Below are 18,244 nucleotides of genomic sequence, written 5' to 3'. Positions count from 1 at the left end.
CAATAAATTATGATTCATCCATTTGATGTCTAGCACCAAGCAACTGTAGAAAATGAGATAGAGCTATACGTACTGACATAGTGTGTCATAGGGCGAAGATGGGGGTAGGGGGCAGTGAACCACTAGCAGAAAAATACACGTCTGACTCCATGTGGATAAAAACGTGTCTGTGTGTGTCCACCTATTTATGTGAAGGCATTTAAAAAAGACAGGAAGGAAAGGCACTAAACTGTTAGTAGTAATAATCAATGGGTTCGGAGTAAAAATGGGTAGAATTGAAGGAGACTGTCATATTTAACTCTATTATTGTGTTATTGAATAATTTTTTTAATATGTGTTGATTTTTTTGTGTATGTGTTTTTTTTTGTTGTTGTTGTTTTTTTTAGAGACAGAGGAAGGGAGAGGGATAGAGAGGTGGAAACATCGATTAGAGAGAGACATTGATTGGCTGCCTCCTGCACACCCCCTACTGGGGATTGAGCCTGCAACTCTGGCAGGTGCCCTGACTGGGAATCAAATTAGTGATCTCTAGGTTCATGGGTTGTCACTCAACCACTGAGCTGCACTGGCCAGGCTGACTGGTCCTTTTTTATGTCACTGATCTTCTCACTAAGTTCCTTGAAGTTTTCATTTATGTTCCTTGAGCATCCTTATAACCATTGTTTTGAACTCTGTATCTGTTTGCTTGCTTCCATTTCATTTAGTTCTTTTTCTGGAGATTTCTTCTGTTCTTTCATTTGCAATATGTTTCTTTGTCTCCGCATTTTTGCTGCTTCCCTGTGTTTGTTTCTGTGTATTAGGTAGAGCTGCTATGTCTCCTGGAATTGGTAGAGTGGCCTTGTGTGGTAGGTGTCCTTCAGGCCCAGTGGCTCAGCCTCACCAATCACTGAGATAGGCACTCTAGGTGCACTTCTGTGTGGGCTGTGTGCACTGTCCTGGTGTAGTTGAGCCTTCATTGCTGTTGGCATCACTGGGAGGGATTGAGTCCCAGGCCAATTGGCTATGAGGACCAGTTGCAACTACCGCAGAAGAGCTGCTGTACAGGAGATGCTGTACAAGACTTGCTTCAGTGGGGCTTTGGTGCTCTCCAAATCTACCCCTTGAGTGTGTTGCTAATGGATGTGGTAGGGTTGTAATCTGGCTTGGTCTGAAGATGAACACTGGATGCACTGGCTCTGGGGACTCCTTGGAGGTGCAAAGTCAGCTACTGCCCGGGGCCACCCAGCACGAGATATAGAGTGATCTGCAGATGGCTGCTACTTCTATTGGCCTTGGAGGCGCCCAGGAGAGACCAAGCTGTGAACCAAGGCAGGTTACTACTAGTGCCGGGCCTGGGGCCACTTATCGTGAGGTATGGGGCACACTGATGCCAGCTGCTGCTTGTTTGAAAGATTTTGGGAAAGTCTGAAGCCTGAGCTAGGACAGGCTATTCATATGGAAAAGCCACTGCATACAGCTTGGGTGAGACTACTAATTGGGTGGAGCAGTGTCTCAGGGAATTATCAGGGCCTGGCGAATAGTCTGGGCCAGGTTAATGGAGATTCGGATATGGCAAATGCCTGTCAGTACTGGATCTGGGAGGTCTCAGCAAAGCAACAATAACCTCTGCCAGCACTTCTGTCTGGGACAAAACTTTCCCCCAATTCCTGCCTTGATGCCAGACAGTTTAGTCCCTCCCCATGTGTCCCTGGATCTTTTCAAGCTCCTGCCCAAGTGCTGGAGTTCAGAGGGAATGAGTCTGAGTAAGTTTGTGCACCATCCCTTTAAGAGGAACTGCCTGGGACTCCAGTAGCCTCTGTGTCATTCAGCCACAATCCCCACTGGTTTTTACAGCCTGAAGTTATGGGACTACTCTTCCTGGCACTGCAGCCCTGGCCTCAGATACCTGGTGTGGGGCTGGGATGCCTTGATCCTCACGGAGACCTCCGCAGCCAAAACATCCCTCCCAATTAAAAATATGCCACACGTAGATGTCAGACTAGCACATTCTATCCCTCTACCCCTTCTACCAGTTTCAATGTGGCTTCTTCTATAATTCTGTAGTTGTAGGACTTCCATTCAGCCTGATTTCAGGCAGTTCTGAATGATGGTGGTTCTGTAGTTTAGTTGTAATTTTGATGTGTTTGTGGGAAGATGCGAGTACCATGTTTACCAACACCGCCATCTTGACAGGAAGCCTCAAATTACTTCATATCAATTTTTAAAATCAAGGGCCTGCTATGTGCAAAACACCATATTTTACTGAAGACCATTTTAACTGATTTGAAAATATAAAAATATGAAACTGTGCTCTTGAGATTTGTGAATAAAGCCTGAAAGGTTTTTAAATGTTACAAATAAAGTGAACCTTTATTTAATATCTCCTATGATACAGGCACTGTGAGAGGTGCTGGGAAAGATAGAAGAGTGTATGAAACAGCCCGGACTCTCCCAAACCTTGTAATCACTGGGAAAGATCCCTTGTGTCACAAGGAACAGCAATGTAACAACAGAGTCCCACAGATGTGAATTGTTTAACAGGACTCGAGATTTTTAAATTTCAAGCTCATATTTTTAAAGTGAATCTGCATCTCACTTTTATTAAATTTTCATTACAGATTGCCATAATGTTTTCTAATCTGTGGATTACCCTGGAGTGATATATAACTGGTTCACAGAAAACTAGGAGTACCTTCACACACTAAGAGCTAGAGGGGAGGGAGGTTGGAAGAATGGGTGAAAAAGTGAAGAGATTAAGAAGAACAAATTGGTAGTTACAAAATAATCACAGTGATATAAAGTACAACAAAGGGAATATAGTCAATAATATATATATACACACATATATATATATATATAAAAGCCTAAGCGACCAGAACGACCGGAACCACCAGTCTCTATGATGCACATTAACCACCAGGGGGCAGACACTCAACACAGGAGCTGCCCCCTGGTGGTCAGTGCGCTCCCACAGCCAGCAGGGCCTGCATTTTCCTTCCAGACAACCATGCTAAGACACGCAATGGCGCCAGGCCAGCCAAGGTGGGTGCAATGTGATTGGTTGGGGGGCCCCACCATCGCCCCATGATCACCCACAGAGGGAGGCCCAGGCCACCAGCTGGCAGATGATCAGTTGAGGGTGGGGAGGTGGGCTCCACGATCGCCCCAAAGAGGGAGGGTAGGTGGGGCCTCCCTCTGTGGGGGGGCCTCCCTCTGCGGGGAGATCAATCTGGGGGCCCCACGATCGATCACCCCAAGAGGGAGACCCAGGCCACCGGCCAGTGACGCTGTGGCAGGTGTGCAGGGCCGGCCAGTGATCATCCCGCAGAGGGAGGCCTAGGCCAGCCAAACCTGTCATCCAAAAAGGGAGGCAACCAGTGGCAGGGGAGGGGGGACAGTACCGCACAGATGGCAAGCAGTGGCAGGGGTGGGGCCAGCTGCCAGCAGCCAGGGAAAGGAAAGCCTGGATAGGCCCTGATTGCCGGCCAGGCCTAGGGACCCTACCTGGAGGGGGGTCCCAGATTGCAGGAGGGCGCAGGCCGGGCTGAGGGACAACCCCCCTCCCCATGCATGAATTTCATGCACCAGGCCTCTAGTATTGTAATAACTATGTATGGTGCCAGGAGGGTACTGGAAGTATCAGGAGGAACACTGTAAAGTATATAATTGTCTAACCTCTATGTTGTACACCTGAAACCTGAAATTAATACAAAATAATATTGAATGTAAACTTAATTGAAAAATAAAAAAATTTAAAAAAACAATGGCAACAATAGTAAACCCACAGCAGTTACATTTCCTGTCCAATTTGCAGATGTCGTCTTCCTAATCCCATCCATCCATCCATTTGTTTGTTCACTCATTTAACAGATATTTATTGAATGTCTGCTTTGACATTGTTCTAGGAAACACTGAATGTATAACAGTAAAAAATAAACTTTTATTTTCAAAAACACATTTTAACATTTAAAAATACTGACAGTCTCAAATAGGACAGTGTAATTCCTATGCAAAAATAAGGTACAAGTGTCATTAGAGCTTTGCTTATTGCATTTCCATCTTATGCTCACAGATTGTGAGCATAATAATTATATGGCTGATTTATAAAAAAATCTCTGCCAAAACATCTAAGACATTGGGCATTTTTCCTGATGTTAATGATTTGGGACTTAATTGTAATACACAATTAGAAAATAAATGGTAAAGACCTGGGTGGATTTAGAAGTTATAAAACATAAACCTCTAAATTTTTACTTTTATCTTGTACATGTAGATGTTTATAATACAGACTGTACAATTTATGATTCCTAAAATATCTTCAATGTCAATTGACAAACTTTTATTTCTCATATCAAAACAACTGTTAAAAGATATTGAGGATAAATCATTTGCAAGGTTTCACAACCTTTTTCTTAACTGATCAGTACACTTTATATCATGAGATCATTGGTGAGGATGTTACAGTGGCTGTTATTTGATAATGTCTATAAAATAGGAAATTTCCAACAGCAAATCCAAGTCAAGACTCTGCCACTTGCTAGCTGGTGACTTCTGTAAATTACAAGTGAACTCTCAGTTTCTGTTTTCTCAGCTACATACAGTGGAGGATTTGTGAACGGATTAAATACATATACTATGCTAAAATGCTTTAGAAGTTATAAAGCAATTTAGATAGATAAATAACATTTATTAGAAACCAACTGTAGATATTATATTAATGGTGAAACACTGTTCTCATGTGAGGAACAAAAGAGCGGTGTCTGTTTTCATCATCACTATTTTCAACATTATTCTATACTTCTAGACCAGCATTGCCCAACTGAACTTTCTGCAGTGATGGAAATGTTCTCTGTCTATGCTGGCCACATGTGGGCAAACTAAATTTAAATAAATTTAAAGTTTAGTTCCTCAGTTGCACTAGCCACATTTCAAGTGCTCATTAGCCTCATGTGACTTGTGGCTACCATATTGGGTAGTGCAGATATAGAACATTTCCATTATCTTAGAAAACTCCACTGCATTAGAAGTTCTGTTGGTCTGTAGTTATAGATTAACTAGAGGCCTGATGCATGAAAGTCGTGCAAGGGGCTCGGCCCTCGTAGCTGCACGGCTGCCTCGGCCCTCGCAACCCCGGCTTCGTCTGGAAGGTATGCTTTTATTATTATAGATATTTAATGTTAATCACATATCTATCCATCCATCCACCCATCTTATTTATTTTTTATTTTAAAGTTGCAGACATCAACAACTTCTCCCTTAAACTCATCAGCATGTATATCATTAACTATAGTTCAATACTTGCTTATACTTTAATAGATAAAATTTTACATACAGTGAAGAGTACCAATCAATGAGAATTGACAAATATATACATCTTTGTAATCCAAACTCCAGCAAGATAAAATACTACCATTACCCCCAAGTTTTCTCATTCTTCCCATTTAGTCTCCACCTCCATCCTCACCTTCTGATTTTTTCAATATAAACTCGTTTTGTGCATTCTAGAACATCACATAAATGACATTATACTTTTTAATGAATTTATTTTGTAGATTCTTAAAATTGTTCTAGGGAAAAATCATGTCATCTGTGAATAGAGACAGTTTACTTCCATTCTGATCTATTTGACTTTTATTTCTTTTCCTTGCCTTATTGCACTGGCTTAGATCCAATATAGTGTTAAATAGAAATGCTTAAAGTAAACATCCTTGCCTTGTTACTAATCCTAGGGAGAAAGCATTCAATATTTAACTATTAAATATATATTACCTGATTATTTCTATAGATGTCCTCTATCAAATTAAGGAAGTTACTTCTAATCCTAATTTGCTGAAAGACTTTTTTAAGTCATGAATATTTTTCTGCATCTGTTAATGTGACCCCTGCTTTTTCTTCTGTCAGTATGATGGATGACATTGATTGATGTTTAAATATTAAATTTGCCTTTCTGGGAAAAGCCCCACTTAGTCATAATGCATTATCCTCTTTGTATGTTTCTACACTCAATTTGCTAATATTTTAAGGAATAAAAAAAAGTCTGTGTTCTTAAAGGATATTTATGTATAATTTGTTTTGTTATCAGGGTTATTCAGGCCTTATAAAACAAATTTAGAAGGGACCTGTTCCATTTTCTGAAAGAGTTTGTATAAGATTGGTATTGTTTAAATATTTGATAAATTTCACCAGTGAACTTGGGAAAGAATTTGATAATCAATTTTCTTTCTTTCTTTTTCTTTTTTTTAATCCTCACCTGAGGATATTTTTTCCATTGATTTTCAGACAGAGTGGAAGTGAGGGAGAGCAAGGGTGGAAAGAGAGAGAGAAACATCCACATGAGAGAGACTCATTGATTTCTTGCCTCCCACACACACCCCAGGGATAGAACCTGCAACCGAGGTATGTGCCCCTGACCAGGAATTGAACCCACGACCCTTTGATCCACGGGCCTACGTTCTAACCAGTGAGCCAAACTGGCCACTGGTTAGAACGTAGGGGCCAATTTGGTTTCTTTAATAGATATTTGACTAGTCATATTTTCTATTGCATCTTACCTTAGCTTTGGTAATCATAGCTTTTAAAGATATTTATTTTATGCAAGTTATTGAATTTATTGGTATAAAGTTGTTCATAATCCTTTACCTATTTAATGTCTGTGGTCTCTGTAGTTATACACCTCTTTATTCCTAATATTGGTAATTTGTGTTTTTTTGTTCTTGATCAATCTGCCTCCGGGTTTATTAACCTTGATTAGAAGTTTAGAACTTTCAGCCCCACTTCCTAACCTCAGGGGAGAGGAGAGGGGCTAGAAATTGAGGTCAATCACCCATAGCCAATGATTTGAACAATCAAGCTTACGTAATGAAACCTCCACAAAACAACTGGGTTCAAAGAGCTTCCTGATTGCTGAACACGTTGAGGTGCTAGGAGGGTGGTGGCTCAGAGAGCTTCTTTCCCCCATACCTTGTCCTATGCATCTCTTCTGTTTGACTGTTTCTGAGTTATTATCCTTTATAATAAAACAGGAAACATAAGTAAAGTGCCTCCTGAGTTTTGGGAGCCATTCTAGCACATAATTGAACCTGAGGAGGGCTCATGGAAACCCTGGATTTGTGGCCGGTTGGTCAGAAGTACAAGTGGCCACCTAGGATTTGTGACTGATATCTGAAGTGGATGCAGTTTTGTGGGACTGAACCTGTGGGGTTTGTGCTAACTCCTGGTAGTTAGTGTCAGAATTGATTGAATTGTAGGACACCCAGTTGTTGTCTGCAGAGAATTGGGAGAATTATTTGGAATGGAAAACCCATATACGTTTCATGTCAGAAGTTTTGTGAGTAAAACCTGCTCAGACACCCTGGTCAGTGTTGCTAAGTGGTTAGAGCATCACATTGAAGGGTTCATTTCCCAGTCAGGGCACATACCTGGTGGGAGGCAACCAATCAATGTGTCTCTCACATTGATGTCTCTCACTCTCTCTTTCTCTGTCTCTCTCTCCCTACTCCCCCTCTCCTCCTCCTTTTCTCTCTTCCTTCCTTTCACTCTCTCTAAAATTCAATGGAAAAAATATTCTCAGGTTAGGATTAAGAGGGAAAAAAACTGCTCAAACTATCCTGTCAGTCCCAGCTTAAAATTCTACCCTGGCTTCCCCTTGCACTTGAATGCATTACCATGATTTTTATAAAAGCCATCCATTTTCTATCCCGGCCTGTTTCTCCAAATAATAGCATCTGGTACCACTCACTTCCCTTTGGCTATTGCCTTTTCTTTCTCAAATATTCCAGTGCTTTTCAGCTGCAAGACCTTTGTACTTGCTGTTTCCTAAACTGGAATGTTCTTTCTCAATATCTTGGCATGCTGACTTTCTCTCATCCTCAGCATCGGCTAATGTTACCTCCTTAGGGAGGCCTGCCCAACTATTATACTTAAAGACCCTCTCCCCACCTACCTATCCACCCACCCCTGTTATGTTTCATCACCATCACCTTGTTTATTCCTTTTAATGAGTTTATCACTCTCTGATTACCTTGTGTTGTTCAACATTGATCTCTAGTACCTAGAATTGTGTCTGGCACATATTAAGTGCTCTATAAAAATCTGTTGAGTGAATATATGAGAAAACATTTACCCCCATTTTCAGAGGAATTCTTTCCTACCTTTGATTTTTATCAACTCATCCTACCTAATAAAAAGGTAATATGCAAATTGACCCTACCATCAACACACCCACAAGCCACGCCCAAAATCCAATCAGAGAACGTATGCAAATTAACCTGACCAAGATGGCTACAGCCACAGAGAGCAAGCCAAGCTCTCTGCGAGCTGTTGCAGGCCTAAGCCTCCACTCAAGCTACAAAGTTTCAATTATAGAAGGTAAACAAATTCAAACAGAAATGGCGGCAGAACAGAGCTTGAGAGAGTAAGCCAGGGTTGCCGGCGGCAACAGGGGAAGCAAAGCTTTCCACACATCCTGTTCAGGCCCAGCCTCCACTTAAGGCTACAAAGTTTCAATTATAGAAGGTGAATTAACTGCCACAGAAATGGCTGCCGGCTGCGGAGGGAGCAGCAGGCTTGGCTCCGCTCCAGGCTACAAAGTTTCAATTGTAAAAGGAAAATAAATTCCAAATACCAGGGCCTCCGCTTAGGTTGCCAGGGGGTGTGGCCGGCCTGCAAACCACCACAGGCCCCTCGCTCAGGCCACCCCACGCCCCAAGGGAACCCCCACCCTGATCTGGGACACCCTTCAGGGCAAACCAGCTGGCCCCCCACTCCTGCACCAGGCCTCTATCTTATCTAATAAAAGAGTAATATGCAGATTGACCATCACTCCAACACACAATATGTCTGCCCCCATGTGGTCAAAGAACCTGCCCCCATGTGGACACAAGATGGCCACCACAAGATGGCCAGCAGGAAAGGGCAGTTGGGAGGCACCCGGCCTGCAAGGGAGGGCAGTTGAGAGGGACCAGGCTTGCAAGGGAGGGCAGTTGGAGGTGATCAACCCTGCAGGAGAGGGCAGTTAGGGGTGACCAGGCTGGCAGAGGAGGGAAGTTGGGGGCAAACAGGCTGGCAGGGGAGCAGTTAAGCATCAACCAGGCTGGCATGGGAGTGGTTAGGGGGTGATCAGGCTGGCAGGCAGAAGCGGTTAGGGGCAATCAGGAAGGCAGGCAGGCAAACAGTTGGGAGCCAGCAGTCCTGGATTGTGAGAGGGATGTCCGACTGCCCTCCAGGGGTCCCAGATTGGAGAAGGGTACAGGCTGGGCTGAGGGACAACCCCCCTCCATGCACGAATTTCGTGCACCGGGCTTCTAGTCTATATATAAACTGGCATGTAAATCCAGATAAAATCAACTCAAGACAAATAAAAATATTGGAATGTCCTCTTGATAAAGAAGAAATTGGGGACTGGAGTGACTCCAGCATGTGCTATAGCATCCTTTCAACTTGCACCTTTGAGGCATTACTCTGTGGTGGTCACAGTTTCAGTGAGGCTTTTTCCCACCTTATACACTGTTGATCCAGCTTACCTGGCTCACCTGCTTCCTTTTTTCATTCTTCTAATTAATGTATGAATTTATTTATTTATTTACTATTGTTCGTTACCTGTCTTTCCACCCCTACCTCACCCAGCACCATGGTGAGCTTCATGAGGGCACAAATTCTATTCTATTTATTCTGGTACTGGGTAGGTTCTCAACCAATTGTCGAATGAATGGATGAATAAATGAATGTTTTAGAGGAGAGAAAGGAATCTGGGAAGGGGGTGAAGTCTCTCTTCCTCCAAGTCATCCCAGATTAAGTTCACCCCCATTTTCGTACAGCCTATCTACTATAGGTAAAACCTCCATTAGGTATAATTGTTTACTAGTTTATTCATTCCTGAAAGGTTCAAGTCAGTGGTGCCGGACAGGCTAAGTAGCCTTCTCAGATGGTGAATAAAGAAAAATTGAATTTATTTAAGGAAAAGGTGTTGGCTGATGGAGATATCCAAAGGGAAGTGGTACACAGCACTGAGCCAAATGGTCTTGGGTCCATGATGGCAGCAAAAATATACTTAGGACAGTGAAACAAGGAAGGTCATAAAAGAAGCAACAGGGAAGCTTAGCCTGGGCTGCTTGGACTCACTGAAAATCAGAGAAAAGGGGGCCTTGGAGACAGGGTCAGTTGGGTAGCCTGGAGGAGCTGCTGCTGTCCATTGCTCCCCTGGTTGCAAGTCTCATGGGCTCCCTTAGAGGCTAGGAGATGCGTGCCTGTGGGGGAAGAGGAGGGGGATAGCAGAGTGCCCACTGGGGCCTTTGTCCTGAGCATCTCTCTCTCTCTCCCTCTCTCTCTCTTGCAGGTGGAAATCTTAGGGGAGGTCTCAGGGAATATCTCAATGGAATATTCATCAGCTTTCCAGGTGTGCTCTTCAGGGTTGTGGTCTCCACTGTTTGGTCTGTGCCAGGGCAGGGGGTCATTTCACAGTCAGTGAGCTGGTTCTGAGGTCAGCCACGGTGTCACTTGTCTGTTTTGCTACTTTTCTGGGCCTGGAGCTGAAATACAACTAAAGCCTAGATGTTATGTTTAGAGAGGAAAAGATCAGGGGGTCTAAACTTCATGACCAATGATATGCGAGGGGAAGATATGTTACCTTGGAGCAAGGTTCTTGTTTTGCCCCTTGTTAGGCATTGGGCTTTCTGTACTTGGCCCATGGTCCTTGCTCTGCTCACGTCTGTCTGACAGTTCTCAGCATGACTTGTATATCTACACACCATCCTACGTGTGCCTGTTGATGTTCTGTATGTGAATCTTTTGTTCACTTAGAGCTTGCATAGGAGGATTTAGCCGTAATGTTTATGACATCATGAGGGGATAAAATCTGATGAGGTTGAATTCCATCCTGTAAAGGCTATTTCCTCTACGAGCAGCCTATTTTTCCTGAAGGAAGGTCCAGGAGTTGTTTAAAAGCATGATAAAGCTGACCATCAGGAAGGGACCGGGAGAAGAGCTGCAGCAGAGCACAGAACTGAAAGTACCGTACCTTTTGCAGGGAGCGGCCACTTCAAAATCTTCCCAATTAGCAGCTATGTTTCTCTCTTAATTTCAAGTTTTCTTTTTTAAAAAATATGTTTTTATTTATTTCAGAGAGGAAGGGAGAGGAAAAGAGAGATAGAAATGTCAATGATGAGAGAGAATCATTGATCAGCTGCCTCCTGCATGCCCCCTACTGGGGGTCGAGCCCACAACCAGAGCATATGCCCTTGACTGGAATCGAACCAGGGACCCTTTATTCCGCAGGCCAATGCTCTATCCACTGAGCCAAACCAGCTAGGGCTCAAGTTTTCTTAGGATTACAAATTTAAAATATTCTGTTCTTGGTTATTTTTCACAAACCTATTGTCTTCATGGAAACCCCCCAATCCCTCAGAGGGAAATTTTTCTTTAAAAAACACAGTACACTATGTTCTTTTCTTTGAAATAATTATGGTGAGAGAAATCCTTCCCTTTCGGTTGAAGCCATGCTTTTAAATTGCTTGGAGATAGTTACATATGAATCTTTATATAAATTTCTATCTCTCTCATTTAAAACAAAAGATGAAAGAAGGGAATTTTCTCATTAATTATTTAAAATACTTGGTGCAACTGTTTCTTATGAATTAATCCAGGCACTTGGAAGACAATTACACTCAGTGTTAATAACATTGCCAACCTTTTCCAGTATGCTGCACTCCAAATACTATTGTGCTTTCATTGACAACATTTACTATTACATATGCATATGAAAAACAGGAATTTTCATCAGAATTACCGTAATAGCATTAAGAGATTATTACTTTTTCCAATTTCTTTGGAAGGAAATTCACTTAAATTAGATTATTTATTACTTGACTGCTTTCCTATCTTGCCTGTATGTTTAGGTAACTGGAGTCCATGAAAGTATAAACTTCAGAATAAAAGCATGATTTTATGCATTAATGGTTTCAAATAAAAGAGGAGTGCTAGTTTGTGCATCACTTCTTTTGAGAAAGTTAAGTCTGTGTTCTGCTTAGGAGAGATAACACATTTTGTCCCTGTAGGTGGCCCCCCTGGTGTAGCCATTAGTTGCTAATTACTTTGCAAACAAATAAACAATTAACTCCTCAAGCTGCTGACCGGGTGTTCATTGACTTGCTAAAACTTTCTAAGACAGGATTTTAATTAGTGACATTCTAAATCCAGCCCCCTTGTCAGCAGAGCCCTAACGTGACCTGCAGGAAGATCACTGCCCTGTACGTGTGGGGCAGAGCCAGCCAAGAGGTGCACAGAGGCCAGAGCTGCCGACCTGTGCAGCCCACGAGACGATGTCTCCTAGCCTTCAGGAGGGCGCTCGGCTTGGGGAAAGCAAACCCTCGCCCTGCTCCTTTTCAATTGAGAGCATTTTAGGACTGGACCAGAAGAAAGACGGTGCTCCATCCATGAAACCCCACCGGCCTTGGGCAGACACCTGCAGCTCCTCAGGTATGCTTAATGTTTTAAACTCTCATTTTTTTTGCACTGTTTAATCTGGCCTTTAATTTTATATTACCTAGAGTTAAAAAGAAACTGCAGTTTCATCCAGTTACATAACTAAGCTATCTAGGACTTTTAATATCTACAGCTGAGTCCTATGGGAAATAAAAAGATTATCAGCCTTGAATCCAGTGGGTATAGAGGTCACTCACAGGAAAGGCCAAGCACCTGCAGATCTCTGTGTTTATGTGACACATCAGATATTCTAAGTCTTTTTTCACTGAAAAACAAATGGCATTCAGAGACCTAAAGGTCCTCTATCACCGAGGCAGGATCTTCATTTTGATTTGCTTTTTGGTTTTTGGTTGATGAGAGGTCAAGTCTCCTGTGAAACGCAGAAGAATGTCACTAGAAAAATTAAAGTCAAGTTCCTGAAATTCTTATAGAACTTTGTGGAATGTAGGATTGGACTTCTAAGAGGGGGTTTATTTTTCTGTTTTTAGAGAAAGATGTTAACCTATGTCTACATGTCCCAAGCCTTCCAAATGGGCTCTTATTCTCTTGTACTGTGGATCACCCAGTGCCAGAAGAAAGAGTTATGAAATATGAAAGTTACTTTTCAACCTCAGAAAGACTGTCTTTGAAAAGAGAGTTGAGTTGGTATAGAGGCAGAAGACCAAGAACTGCTTTTACTCAAAACCAGGTGGGAAGTTTTTTCAACTAATAACAATAATACAAAGACTTTAATTGGCACCCTGTTGAGCAAAAGCCCATTCACTTTGGGGTTTCAATTTAGGCCTTATTAATGAAACAACAGAATGTATCATTTTTAACCATTTGTGGGTAGTCATTTAAAAAAAAAAGACATACGAAATAATTGTCCAAGATTTAAATGAAATTATTTTGCTATACAAATTAAAGTCCATTTTATAATGACATTCCAAGAAGCAACAATTTAAATAACTATTTCCTTATTCTTAGATTGAAGTGTTGGAAAATGTCTTTAGAGTAAACTGCTATCCTGGCATTGATATCAGAGAAGATTTAGCTCGAAAATTGAATCTAGAGGAAGACAGAATCCAGGTAATTTTCAAATTTAGTTGTTATTCCTGATTATTGAAAAGTTAAGAATAATGATATAATGTTTCTGAGATCTATTTTATTTCTTCTTAATTTTAGATATGGTTCCAAAATCGGCGTGCCAAACTGAAGAGGTCTCACAGAGAATCACAGTTTCTAATGGTGAAGAAAAACTTTAACACAAATCTCTTGGAATAGATAGAAAACTAAACTTGTGAAGTTATCTTCCAATTGCAGAACACGAAGAACCAATGGAAATACCAAGTTTTGAAAATGTGATGTTTTATTTCCTGCATTTAATCTGAACCTTGTCACTTTCTGAAAATATATTGTAAATAGTTACTATATCATGGTACCTGTTATACTTGGGCACTTTTAAATATAATAAAGGCTTTTTCTATATATTTTACTAAACATTTTCAGAAACAGCCAGCTATTTTTTTAAGTGAGCAAATTTAATGTAATAAATTAATTTGCTAAAATCAGTAAACTCGTGATTAAGTGGCTCCACAAACTGAATTACTGTACATTTACAAAAATAATTCAAGTAAAATCATCTGGAGAATGGCACAAAGGTGTGACTTGTTTCAATTAGTTTCCTTCAAATGCATTTTGACGCGTGGTTATGTTTTAATAGATTACCAAATATGATTTATTCATAAATCTTATTTTCTCTTGATTTCTGGCATGAATCAGTGAAAATTTTTCACCAGATAGCAGTACAATCCTTATAGAATGCCAGTTTCAGCTTTTTAAAAAAGCAAAGTGATTATACCAAAGTAGAAATGTAAAAGTATCATTTGTCATATTCATACCATTGCACAAAAGAATTGAGCTGCAAGTAAATGCAAATTTTTAAATATTTTTCTAATTCATGTAATGCTGTACTTTAATTTCATTCCTTAAAGTGATAATGAACATCTGACTTATATCTGTTTCTAGTGTAGTGATTTCCAATTGGCTGTATATTTTGTTACAAGTAATACGTTGACTGAGAAGGTGGGATAAGACCTGCCTTGCGTATGTACTCTGACATACTGGTTGGACATAATCAGGGCACTTTCTGAGACAAAAACTATGTATTTTCTTTGCATTTGCCATTGTATCTGTCAATTAAAGATGCAAATAGAATTAAATGGCATCCCAAGAAAGGAGTCTAACGACTGAAAATCTGGGTATTTGTTTTCCACTTAATTAATGGAAGGCCAAAGTGGGTGTTCTTTTTGAAATGTTAGCTTGAGGGCTCTGACTTTGTCTCCTAAAAGCCTATTTCAACTTTGCCCATTTGAATTGAACTCTTCCTTGTTTCCCTTTTCTTTCTTTCCTATGCCTCTGTCCTTTCCTGTCCCAGTGGTAACCAGAGTAGAAGGTTCTTATTGAATTTTTTTCTTTTTTTCCTATTGCATGAGAAAGATTAGAGGGAGTTTGCATATTATTGCTGAGGAAAAGTAGCATGACTCAGATTTTGAAGCTCTTAAAAATCATTTGCTGAGAGCACATTTGGGGACAGAGCTCTGTGTCTTAACAACTGGTCAGCAATGAGCTGCACTTATTCTGTTCCGCTATTGCTGAGGTGGGGAGGGAGGAGGTCAGAAGGGCCCCAAGGGCAGTAACTGGGAGACCAGAGGCACTAAAGGTTCCCCAAGGAAGACTCCACTGCCAGACTGGGCCATTTTTCCAGTATATAAAGAACTGCTTTCATTAATATAAAATGTGAAGCACTATTTTTTTTAAATTCTTTATTGTTGAAAGTATTACATATGTCCAATTCCCCCCCCACCTTGGCCCCCTCCAGCCTGCCCTTGCCCTCTCCCCCCAAACCCCCTACCCCCACCCCAGGCCCTCACCACCCCATTGTCTGTGTCCATGGGCCATGCATATATGCATACAAGGTCCTTGGTTGATTACCTCCCACCCATCTACCCTCTCCCACCTTCCCTCCAAGATTCCTCACTCTGTTCCAGGTTTCCATGTCTCTGGATCCACTCCATTTATCAGTTTATTTTGTTACTTATATTCCACATATGAGTGAGATCATGTGATACTTGTCTACTGACGGGCACTTGGGCTGTTTCCAGGTCTTAGCTATTGTAAATTATGCTGCTATGAACATAGGAGTGCATACATTCTTTCTGATTGGTATTTCGGGTTTCTTAGGATATATTCCTAGAAGTGGGATCACTGGGTCAAATGACAGTTCCATATTTAATTTTTTGTAGAAACTCCATACTGTTTTCCATAGTGGCTGCACCAGTCTGCATTCCCACCAGCAGTGCACTAGGGTTCCCATTTGTCCACATCCTGGCCAGCACTTGTCACTTGTTGATGGTAGCCATTCTGACAGGTGTGAGGTGATACCTCATTGTCGTTTTAATTTGCATCTCTCTGATGAACAGTGACTTTGAGCATTTGTTCATATGTCTCTTGGTCATCTGTATATCCTCTTTGGAAAAGTGTCTATTTAGGTCCTTTGCTTATTTTTTAATTGAATTGTTCATCTTCCTTCTGTTATGAGTTCCTTATATATTTTGGATATTAACTCTTTATCAGATGTATCATTGCCAAATATGTTCTCCCTTTTTGTTTTGTTGATGGTTTCTTTTGCTGTGCAGAAGGTTTTTATTTCGATGTAGTCCCATTTATTTTCTCCTTAGTTTCCTTTGCCCTAGGAGATGTATCAGCAAGCATTGCTACGAGAGATGTCTGAGATTTTGCTACCTATGTTTTCTTCTAGGATTTTTATGGTTTCATGACTTAAACTTAAGTCTTTTATCCATTTTGAGTTTATTCTTGTGTATGGTGTAAGTTGGTGGTCTCGTTTCTTTTTCTTTCTTTCTTTTTTTTTTTTTTTGCATGTATCTGTCCAATTTTCCCAACACCATTTATTGAAGAGACTGTCTTGATTCCATTGTATGCTCTTGCCTCCTTTGTCAAATATTAATTGAGCGTAATGGCTTGGAACGATTTCTGGGTTCTCTGTTCTCTTCCATTGATCTGTATGCCTTGTGCCAGTACCTGGCTGTTTTGATTGCAGTGGCTTTATAGTATAACCTGATATCTGATATGTTGATCCCTCTAACTTTGTTCTTCTGAAGATTGCTGCGGCTATTCAGGGTCTTTTTTGGTTCCATATAAATGTTTAGATTTGTGAAATATGCCATTGATATTTTAATAGAGATTGCATTGAATCTATAGATTGCTTTGAAGTAGTATGGACATTTTAATGATGCTAATTCTACCAGTCTGTGAACATGGTATATTCTTCCACTTGTTTATATTTTCCTCTATCTCTTTTTTCAATGTCCTATAGTTTTCTGAGTACAGGTCTTTTACCTCCTTAGATAAGTTTATTCCTAAGTATCCTAATTTTTTTGTCACAATGTTAAGTGGGATTTTTTTTAAGTTTCTCTTTCTGAGAGATCATTGTTGGTGTATAAAAATGCCATCGATTTCTGGGTTATTTTTGTATCCTGCTACATTGCTGAATTCACTTATTAAGTCAAGTAGTTTTTTGGTGGACTTTTTAGGGTTTTCTATGTACAATATGTCATTTGCAAATAATGATAGTTTTACCTCCTTTCCAATTTGGATGTCTTTTTATTTCTTTTTCTTGTTTGATCACTATGACTAGGACTTCCCATACTATTTTGAATAAGAGGCAAGTTGATGGATTTTTTTTCTCTCTCCCCCTTCCTCTCTCTCTGTCTCTCTCTCTGTCTCTCTCTCTCTCTCTCTCTCTCTCTCTGGAATCAATGGAAACATATCTTTGGATGAGAATTAAAAATATATTTTTAAAAATAAAATTCAATTTTGTCTATAACTGAAATAAATTTTGTTTATAAATGAAGTCATACATAACCGAAATACTTTATAATAGAGATAATGCATTTATAATTAAAACAAATAACTGAAGTCAGAAAAAATTAAATACTAGAATTTATAATACTAAAGAAGTAACTATGAATGTAATTACACATCCTTTTACATTTTCAGACTAATAACATTATCATTAAATATTGTGAACTGAGCCCATTATATGTAAGAATATTTAAGAAGCAAGATAATATGCAAGATCAATTGCGTTTTTCCCCTAAAATCATTTCTAAAAACCTAAAACATAAATGCTGATCTTGTTAAAGAAAATAATGAGCCAGTGAATTTTTTTATCAGTTACAATTGATGGTAATTTGGAGAGAATATGTGGATATTTGGGGGCGGGGAGGAGACTGGACTTTAACTGTGAGGAAAAATCAAACACGATGAAAATGAAAACACAAGATAGAATTATCCTTCCCTCAAAGCCCACAGGCTCTCGTCCACAGCTTATCTCTGCTCCTGTAATTCCAAGCCTTTGTCTCCATTAATGCCCAGGACAAAGTGAACAGTAGTACAAATCAAACTAATGCAGTCAGGCTAATACCTGGAGCGTCTCTATTATCTGGCCACTGCCTAAATAAGGTTATTTGGTCTCCTGTAATGGCATTGGTCTCTTGTGAAGCCAGCCAGACAAAGCCCATCTTAGCTAAAGAGTGCTGGTGGGAACAATGGATGTGTGTGCTGGTGGTCAGCTTTTGAGTTAATCAGTGTTAATAGGTGCTTTCACCCCCTGCATTTTATCATGCATCACAAGAGTGGCATCAATTCCCTATTACCACACCCAACAAATAGCATCACCTGGGCCTGGCACTTACTTCTAAAGGCAGGGAGCTACGTGCTAGTCCAT

The 18,244-nt window shown here is 40.5% G+C and overlaps 1 protein-coding gene across 4 annotated transcripts in view; it reads left to right on the top strand.

Annotated features, from left to right (window-relative positions):
* HESX1 (HESX homeobox 1) overlaps window positions 1–14,291 on the top strand; it is a 34,528-nt gene extending 20,237 nt beyond the window's left edge. For 2 of the 4 annotated variants that reach the window (XM_079795402.1, XM_079795403.1), the window contains 4 exons: window positions 12,187–12,450; window positions 12,945–13,144; window positions 13,423–13,524; window positions 13,621–14,291. In XM_079795402.1, the coding sequence (XP_079651528.1) occupies window positions 12,294–12,450; window positions 12,945–13,144; window positions 13,423–13,524; window positions 13,621–13,719 (558 nt within the window). In that variant the 5' untranslated portion in view covers window positions 12,187–12,293 and the 3' untranslated portion in view covers window positions 13,720–14,291. Of the gene's footprint in view, window positions 1–12,171; window positions 12,451–12,944; window positions 13,145–13,422; window positions 13,525–13,620 lie in introns of all 4 variants that reach the window. The other 2 variants (XM_079795404.1, XM_079795405.1) reach the window with 1 other exon arrangement.
* Window positions 14,292–18,244: the final 3,953 nt, after the last annotated feature.

The sequence above is a fragment of the Cnephaeus nilssonii genome (assembly GCF_951640355.1).
Source record: "Cnephaeus nilssonii genome assembly, chromosome: 17".
NCBI lineage: Eukaryota > Metazoa > Chordata > Mammalia > Chiroptera > Vespertilionidae > Cnephaeus > Cnephaeus nilssonii.
This window is presented reverse-complemented; position numbering and strand designations above follow the sequence as displayed.